At 38.7% G+C, this 9,755-nt stretch overlaps 1 protein-coding gene across 1 annotated transcript in view; it reads right to left on the reverse strand.

The window, feature by feature from the left end:
* Nucleotides 1-4,327, reverse strand: part of LOC128247569 (putative uncharacterized protein DDB_G0274435) — a 24,288-nt gene extending 19,961 nt beyond the window's left edge. The window contains exons 1-2 of the mRNA XM_052967001.1: nt 4,095-4,327; nt 1,760-1,972 (exon numbers count right to left, since the gene is read on the reverse strand). Of these exons, the coding sequence (XP_052822961.1) occupies nt 1,760-1,972; nt 4,095-4,173 (292 nt within the window). The 5' untranslated portion in view covers nt 4,174-4,327. The remainder of the gene's footprint in view (nt 1-1,759; nt 1,973-4,094) is intronic.
* Nucleotides 4,328-9,755: the final 5,428 nt, after the last annotated feature.

Raw genomic sequence — 9,755 nt, forward strand, 5'->3', positions numbered from 1 at the left:
TTTTTTTTTTTTTTTTTGCCAAAAACCCAGCTTTTTGGATACGGAGATTCCGGAAAATTGCAAAAAATCGGAATTTTGAAATTTTTTGAATACACGTCATTGATTGGTTGAAATTACCGAAATACGACAACTTTAACACGAAATAACTTCGGAAATAGAAACTTTTCTCAGCAACGCTAAGAGTAAAAGATGTTCTATATGACACATTCTACCAGTATACGAAGTGTTTAGTAAAAGAAAATTAATTAATCGAGCTGATCATGGAAAGGAAAAGATCCCCAAAATGTAACGATTCCGCCACCATAACACCCTTATAATAATAATTGTTTCTAACATAAGCAATTTGGGGGGATGGTGTTAGTACATCGACCCTAGTATTTGACTGGTACTTTACTTTACCGACCCCGAAAAGATGAAATGAAAAATTTACCTTGACAGGATTCGAGCTCAGATAGTTAAACGCCCGACGTGCTAATAATACTGCGAATCCCACCGCCCTTGTACATGTATTAATATCTTTGTACATTCTGGCTTACAATACTAAACTTTGATCTTATACAAAATACTGGAAAGCATATATAAGCGAATGGTTTTTAAAACTAGTTTACCTACAAGTGATATAACTACACCAGTGAGTAGTAGAATTTTTGAAAATTTAGAGTCTGAATTCTTCATATCACGGCTATTTGTACAGAATCTAATGGCGGAGTTTCTACAATACTTTTTACATCCCCCCCCTCTCTCTCTCTCTCTCTCTCTCTCTCTCTCTCTCTCTCTCTCTCAATATTATCTATCTTTCTCTTTCTGCGTAAACTTATGATCATGTGTCAGCAAAATATCGTCTTCATGGCTGCTTGACCTGCTGCAAATAGTAGCCAAAGCTTCCTTCAAATCACTCTTCACCGTCTTAAACAGAAAATAAAGGTCACATCGAACAATATAGTCCTGGATATAAAAAAAACATAGTATGATCAGAGGTAGACCTGGGAGAGGTTTAAACTATAGTATCAATCAACGATCACTTTTATTCATCCCTCAGTTATTCATTTATATCCTTGAGCATTTTCCCTTTCTCTCTCCCTATCTATCTACCAACGTGTCTGTCTGTGAGACTCCTACAGAGTGATTTCATGCCCACAGTCAACAGTCTGTGTCATGGTTCGATATCTAACTGAGTCATTCCACCACACTTCTCTCCTTTCCTGCGATTTCCTACCATTATCAATATCCTGGAAAGAAGCTAAGAAAAGGAGTTATATAGCATGTACCCTAGATACATCACATAAAGGCAAAGCGTTCGATGGTGGACCAAGAATACATTAAAACTTACAGAGCGTCTTCGGTTATACTAATATTACTGTCTATGAATTGCCCATTCCTCTTCCTCCTCATCTCTCTCTCTCCCTCTCCCTCTCTCTCCCTTTCTCTCTCTCCCTCTTTCTCTCCCTCTCTCTCTCTCTCCCTCTCTCTCTCTCCATCTCTCTCTCCCTCTCTCTCTCTCCCTCCCTCTCTCTCTCCCTCTCTCTCCCTCTCTCTCTCTCCTTCTCTCTCCCTCTCTCTCTATTTATCTGTCTATCTCTAAATCATACACTTCGTCACGCTCTCTCTTCCTTCCACTCAGACTCTCCTTTTCGCTCTTTCTCCCTCTAAATCACACTCTTCCCTCTCTCTCAACCACATATCTTTCTTTCTCACTCTCCCTCCCATCTTCTCACTTCCATTCTATCACTCTCTTTTAAAACTAACAAAACATGCTTACCTGCTGTGAGTTGATGAGTCTCGTTAAAGCAGTGCACCTGTACGGAATGCCGGCAAACTCCAAGGTTGATATCAAACAGAAGACCGGTTGGACAGGTACGTTGATAAGGTATGCCGTAGTTGCAAACATAGAACATAGCACAGTTGTCCGGATACTGAAACATTCCAAACATTTCCGGACACACGAACTGACTTAGGGAAGACCTGATCAGAACTACAAACGAATAAATAAATAATTAGATTAAGTAATAAATAAATCTTTTCTTGGAACGACAGCTCTCAAAGCAGCAGATAAAGCAATAAATTTTGGCACAAGGCCAGCAATTTCTGGGATGGGGTAAGTCGATTGCATCGACCCCAGTGCTCAATTGGTAGATATTTTATCGACTCCAAAAGTATTAAAGGCAAAGTCGACCTCGAAGGAATTTAAACTCAGAACGTAAAGACGGGAAAAATGCAGCGAAGCATCTTGTCCGGCATGCTAACGATAAAACTAAAAATAACAGCGTGTAAATATTTGGCTAAAATCTCTTTGGACAGAAGAAGTGGAAAGCTGTCCTTTGGATCCACGGACGGTCTTCGACTTTTTCTATAACCTTATCTGCTGCTTCCCAAAAAGCATCATTTCACATTAATTTATATATTTTATGACATCAACAAAATAAATAAATAAACGACGATTTGTTACCCATTACGCAAGGCGTACAGTACAAGTTCGTACAGTACAGTACAGTACAACCAAGCGTCACTCGCGATCGAGTATGGTTTGGTGATATGTACACCAAAACATTTTACCTGATGTGTTTACTATTCTGCCAACCCATCATTTTTTTGTTTTTTAACAACGATTTCTGATTTAGACTCAAAGCCAGCAAGTTTGAGGGATAGGGGAGTCGTCTATAAAATCTATTTCAGTACTTGACTGGTACTTTATTATATCGATTCCAGCGGGATGAAAACCAAAACTGACTTAGGCAAGATCTGAAATGAGAGAGCTAGAACAAATACCGCAAGCCTTTTTTCTGTTTCTTTTTATTTTTTTTATTTTTTTTTTTTTGCGATACTCTATCGATTCTACTAGCTCGTCGCCTTTTTGTATGTTCGTAATGACAGTTTCTGATCTAGACACAAGGCCGGCAGTTTTGGAGGGAGGAGGAGGAGGATACGATACTGTAGATATATGTATTGCATGTTCCTACTATTTCTGAGCTGGTAGAATCGTTAGCGTGCCGGGCAAAATACTTAGCGTTATTTTATCCGTCTTTACGTCTTGAGTTCAAATTTCGCCAAGATCGGCTTTGCTTTTCATCCTTTCGTAATCGATAAAATAAAAAGTGCCAGTTAAACACTAGGGTCGATGTAATCGATTTACCCCATCTCCTGAAATTGCTGGCCTTGTGCCAAAATGTGAAATCAATATTTCTAATTCTTTTGGCATAAGGCCAACAATTTTGATGGAAGGGGAAATCCATTACATCAACTCCTGTACTCAACTGGTTCTTATTCTATCGACTCCGGAGGATAAAAGGCAGAGTCGACCTCGGTAGCATTTGAACTCAAAACGTAAAGCCGGAAGAAATGCTGCTAAGCATTTTGTTCGTTGTGTTAAGGATTATGTCACCCTACTATATGTTTGTAGCAATAGAAAGCGTTGACAATTGCAAAGACTTTGACTTGACATCAATGCATGTACAAGATGTTCAGTTGTTTTCTCAATAGGTTATTATTGCGCATGCGTTTACATTCATTGCCTAAATATCGGTGTCAAATTTTGGTAAAAGGGCAGAAATTTCAGGAGAAGGGTTAAATCGATTACATCGACCCTAGTAATCAACTGGTCCTTATTTTATCGACCCCAAAAGGATATGAGGCAAAGTTGGTCTCGGCGGAATCCTTTACGTAAAGATGGACAAAATACCGCTAAGCTTTTTGCCCGGCGCGGTAACGATTCTGCCAGCTCACCGCTTAACACATTGCCTAAATATTGGTTACAAGTTTTGGCACAAGGTCAGCAATGTCGGGGGATGGGTAAGTCGATTACATAGACCCCAGTGATTAACTGGTATTTATTTTATCGACCCCGAAAGGATGAAAGGTAAAGTCGACCTCAGTGGAATTTGAACTCAAAACATAAAGATGGACGAAATGCTGCTAAACATTTTTGACAGCGTGGTAACGATTCTGCCTGCTCACCGCCTTAGTTTCATTGCCTAAATATCAAGAATTATCAAGAACCAAGATATTCCTTCCTCAGTCATTCCTCTGTATTTCACAAACGAGACCATTTCTCAATAAAGTTATTATTAACAATCAGATAAAAACATAAATTAACTTACCAGCAATGATGATCATACAACTTGTCATAATAGTGCTCTGTGATACTGGCAATTGACAGATTTTGTGAAGAGATGTCATAATGTTGGTGTTGTTCTTCTTACGCTGTCCTCAAACTATATCTGTTTAGCATGGAAACTTAGAAAGTAAAATGGTTGTCTTACAAAAGAAATCCTCTTATTTATATATTATTTGGCGTATGGTCACTATCACCGACGCCAACGCCTGTGTCACAAGCATTCCAGCGTTATTAGAAGCAAACTCCCCGAGTTTCCCCACTACATAAATTCCAATGCTGAAGCTAACAAGACACCATCTCTGTCTCACTACCGACCCCACACTATACATACATACACGCACAAAGACCACCACTTCCGCCATTACCTCTCCCTCTCTCTCTATGTTTACCTATATGACAGCTGTCTTTACTACCCCTTATTACAAACACTGTCTCTATATTTGCTAATACCATCACTGTGGTACGGCCAACACCATCGCTATTATATAACAACAAAAACAACAGCAACAAGAAGATTGAAGGAAAAGAGGAGAAAGGGAGAGGAAAATCAGCTTTGCAAACAACGATGATGACTTACTGAACAAGAGCAAAAAATGACTAAATTAGAGTGATGGAGACGGTAACTATTTTGTTCAAGGATGCATAAATGAAATAAGGAAGTAGAATCGAAATCTAATTGATATTGATCTGCTTAATACGTCTAATACTTCTCACAATATTTCTTTATATTTCGGACACCCGACAATGAATTAAAACTTTGCTTATTACGTTTTTGACTTATTTGTTCAACCTGGGTCCTAGGGAAAATCTCAGAAAATATAACCAAAAAATACTCGAAAATATATCGATTTCAAATTTTGGTACAAGATAGCAATTCCGGTGTGGGGTCGGTTACATCGACCCCAGTGATCTCCTGGTGCTTATTTTTTCAACTCCGAAAGGATGAAAGGTAAAGTCGACTTCGCTGTAAATTGAGCTCAGAACGTAAAGACGGACGAAATGCCGCTAAGCATTTCGCTCGGCGTGCTAATGATTTTGCCAGCTCGCCGCCCTTAAGGCAAGACTAACCCCTTAAACGTAGGAAAATATCACTAAATTGAAGATGTTTTCACTCAGCGGGAATAAAATGCAGGCAAGCCATATGTGGCATACATCAAGAACAATGTTAGTTCTATCAAAAAACATAGTATTCAAATTTCCACATTATTTAGTCATGACCTAATTATAAATTCAAAATGGTCGCCAGACGACCGACAAGGCAAACACACCCTTATTTTAGGTCATTTTTTCTACCAAACTATCAAAGATAATATGCTCTAACTTGGAATGCCAACAGATTTAGGAACAATCTAGATGCGGAATCAAAGACATTGATGAAGTTGACCTAGAATTCGTTGTGGTGCCGCTCACATCCATATGCAGTTCAAGCATTTTTTACCCCTGGGTAGTAGCATTTAAGTATCTCTGGAAGATGAACAAATGAAGTATATCTAATCACACTAGAACAACATCTAGGCAAGTATTAAAGTAATACATATACAAAATTTCAGCCTATTAAATCAATTATTCTCGGAGATGTTGTGACCTAAAGATTGCTACTCATAGTCAGAAATGTCATTTAGAGAAAAAAGCAAAAAACGCTGGAAATGGCTGATTTTACAACAATGCCCAACTACACAAGAATAATACCACATTTTAGTGAAATATTTGCAGTTTTGCACAGTCTAATAACACCCAAAGGCATATCCTTTGCTTTTTTTTTTTTTTTTTGAGATTTTGCTATCTGAGAGCATTTATATCTTGTTTTGATTATGAATTTCTGTCCAGGCACACATGCTTTTTTCAGTCTCTCCTCATCAACTTCATCTCAGACCCTCTCTCAGATGATGGCCATGGCTGAGGACAAAATTTTCAAACACAGGTATCCTTGCAATTTCTCCTTGATTGAAAACTATAATGGCATCATTGACAGCTAACTCCAGGCAAAATCGCCCGACAAATGTTGATTTAAGACACAATTCCCAAACTAAGTTGTGGAATGATCCATTGTAATTTTGTGATCCTCCTTGCAGGCACTTATCCAAGAGTTTGTCCTCAGATTAAGCTACAAACACGGGCTTCATTTTATCCAGCACAAATTTTGGCAGGGCGGTTTTGTTTGGATCCCTTTTGTCATCCACCTTTTCTCACTGGACACCAGTCACCACAGTCACCATGGTCCTTGGACCTGTGCTTGAAAAATTACTCGTATGATTCTTTTCATGGAGGCTTTGTCGTTTGAGTGGCTCCTGATGCCAGCTACATAATGACCCTGCATGGATAGGATAGCTTTCTGTGTGAGCCAACCTGTACCTCCAATACCAGTACAAGGGCTAAATTTGAAACTGAATGCAGGAGAATGCAAGAAGAACGGAAGAGACATCGTCATCAAATCCTTGTGGTTGTTGTTCGGAGTCACTTTCAGTGCCCTCAGTGTCACAGGATCTACCTGTCTCGTATGAGTTTTGTCAGCCACATCCACTCCCATGAGAAGCAATGTGCTGGAGACGGAGGAGGATGAATGTTTTGGATCGATATTGCCATCACCTTTGATGGGTTGTCATAAGCAAGTAAGCAAGTAGATAATTATATAAAAATACAATGATTTTTTAAATAACAATTTAATAAACATGAAGAATGAATAGGGGATCCCACACACACAGGTAGGAACCCACTAGTCCGGATGGACCAGAATATCTCACAATATTGATCTACCACTTCTTGTAACTGATATACCCGAAGGTATCCATGAGCACCTTTGGCGTTGGATTGGGCAAGAATCTTCCATACCTTCTAGCAATTTGCTCGTTAGTTGCTCATCGATAACTATTGTGATTCTCACAACCAGTCTATTTGGGTGTTCCTCAACATCGAAGCCCATTACTTCCTTAGTCAATTCATTGCAACTCCCATTTTCATCCTTCACTTGGTTTAGCAGGTCTATCATTTGTTTTGAAAAGAACTGCAAACTTCAATGCAACGTGGTAGGGGAGTTGAGCTCTTCCTCTTCACACTCTTTCCTTGCCTTCCTTCTACTCACCTTCTACTCCTTATATTGAAATTTGGTGCACCCAGAGGTAACCATGACTATTTGGGGTCGACGTAGCATGATGCATCTTATGTCTTCTGTAGAAGCTAATTTGCGGTTATCATAGTTGAATACTGTAGTCTTTACCAGTATTCTATCTTTTGAATGTTTCTTGAAATTTTTTTGCCTTATTTCATCACCCAGCTGCGAAAAATATCTCCTTTGGAAGGCACCCCTTCTCGCATGATCACCTCGGCTTCACTTCGAGTAGGTCTTTCTTTGGAGTGCCAAGTCTTCTTTTTTGATTTTTTGTATTGACTTCTAAAATACTGGTCTATACTTGACCAGGATTCTCTCAAATTGCTCCTTTGAGGGAACTCTGAAAGCCTACTCTTTTGTGACATACCACTCGCATATTTCTTCCTCTGAGTGAATCTTGTCTATGCCCAGAAATTTTCTTGAAGACGTCACCTTCGTAAAACAACTTCCGAAGTTTCTAATATTTGTGCTCAACAAGATTTGAGTGTTTCTTTGTGTGTGTGTGTGTGTGCGTGCGTGTGTGTTTCTGTGTGCGTGTGTGCGTGTGTGTGTGCGTGATGCGTGCGCGTGTGTGTGTGTAAGTATGTATGTATGTATGTATGTATGTATGTATGTATGTACGTATGTATATATGTATGTATGTATGTATGTATGTATGTATGTGCGTAAATATTGTTGTTGTTTATCTTTTCACTGTGAATGTTTATGTCAATAAAGTCATTATATTTTTTCTCTGTATCTGACTGTTTGGAGTTGTTAGCTTCCTTTCTTCTGTTTTTCTTTTTTAAATTTGTGCCGATATTTTGTTCACAAATTTGTTTTGCCTTGAGAGCGTATTTGTTTATGTTGGTGCTACATGCACTGTAGTGAGCACCTCTTCCTCCAACTCCAATGCAAAGAATCATATTGAAATATGGCAAAGCAAAAAAAAATGTCTTTTTCCTTCTCAAACATAGAGAAAATAAATAAAAACAAACTTCTCACCTCTCTTTGTAACAATTCGGTACAATACGACACAGAGATTATCATTCAATTTTCCACAAAATCAACATAATATAATCCAAAATATTAGTATTAACACATGTAAACATGCTCTACCAGGATAAGAAATAACAACAACAACAACAACAACAACAACAACAACAATAATAATAATAATAATAATAATAATAATAATAATAATAATAATAATAATAATAATAATAATAAATAATAATAATGCAGTACCAGACAGTGGCTCTCATAGCTCTTAACAGTCTGGAAGTGTTGTCATGTACATTGGTTTGGCTTGGTATAAAAGATGGGCTACAGCAAATATTCTGCTCAATACCACAGATTTACTTGTCAGTTGTTTGACATTAACCACTTCAGCATGTCTCTTAGTGGCTGACGATATGTGCATCTTTGATCATGAGCAGAAGTAATGAGGGAGCATCATAGCCATGTGTTGAGAGGAATTCTTTGGGGTTTGAATGATTCACCTCTGGAAGCATGAGTGTTTCGCTCGACATTCTTAAACAAACCTTATTCAAGGACCTTTGGAGTGGGATGGGCTACTCGACCTAAAGAAACTTCTAACTGGGTTCCACCTGCAAGGTCATGCGCTGTTTATCTTGATATGAGATCACCATGTCGCGCACATATGGTTGTAATGCATGTGGCTTTATTATCAGATGGGTAGATATGATGGAATATACTGGGCTTCATATATTTTACTCCAATGTTAGTTTGAAGGCATGCGTTGTTCTCTCATTCAATAATAATAATAATAATAATAATAATAATAATAATAATAATAATAATAATAATAATAATAGTAAGGATTATCAAGATTACCTATCTTTTCGCCTTCTTGACTATTCGTGGGTCAAAGGGGCATGCAACATTAACTATATAGCGTATATGGTACACCTTGTTCACCACCACCAGGTCTGATCTGTTATGCTCTAGCACCTGATCTGTTTGGATTAGAAAATCCTAGAGGATTTTGCTAGTCTCCGACTCTGCCACTCTCTGCGGTTTGTGCTCATACTACGTCTTGCCTCTCGATAGCTCCCACTTTTCGCAGTTTCTAATGTAACTCTTTCGCTACCTGGTCGTGTCGCCACAACTTGTAGTGGTTGAGAAAGTCTAGGGTATTCGTTCGTGATGTGGGCAATGGTTTCATCCACTCTATTGCAGATGCGGCACAGCGGAAACACTTGCTCATTCCTAAGATTGACTCTCCAGTTCGTGACCAAAGCTTGGTCCTACGCTGCCAGTATAGGGCTCTCCGTATCTTTTTAGGGTTCCTTTCATCAGCCAATCCCACCTATTTTTCCAGCAACTTCTGTTGTGGCTGCATGGAATTGATTGTGTTGTCCTTTCTTGTGTAATTCTTCATGTCCTTTTAGTACTTCTTCCTTTGTTTTCCCTTTTTTTCTCTGCTCTCAATACTCCTTCGAACCAACTCGACTGTCACCTCGCTTCACCCTACTTTATCCTCGGTCTTAAAGGATGGGTATACGTTTCTATATACCTTTCATCAGTGGATGGAGA

The sequence above is a fragment of the Octopus bimaculoides genome, chromosome 4 (assembly GCF_001194135.2).
Source record: "Octopus bimaculoides isolate UCB-OBI-ISO-001 chromosome 4, ASM119413v2, whole genome shotgun sequence".
Classification (NCBI taxonomy): Eukaryota; Metazoa; Mollusca; class Cephalopoda; order Octopoda; family Octopodidae; genus Octopus; species Octopus bimaculoides.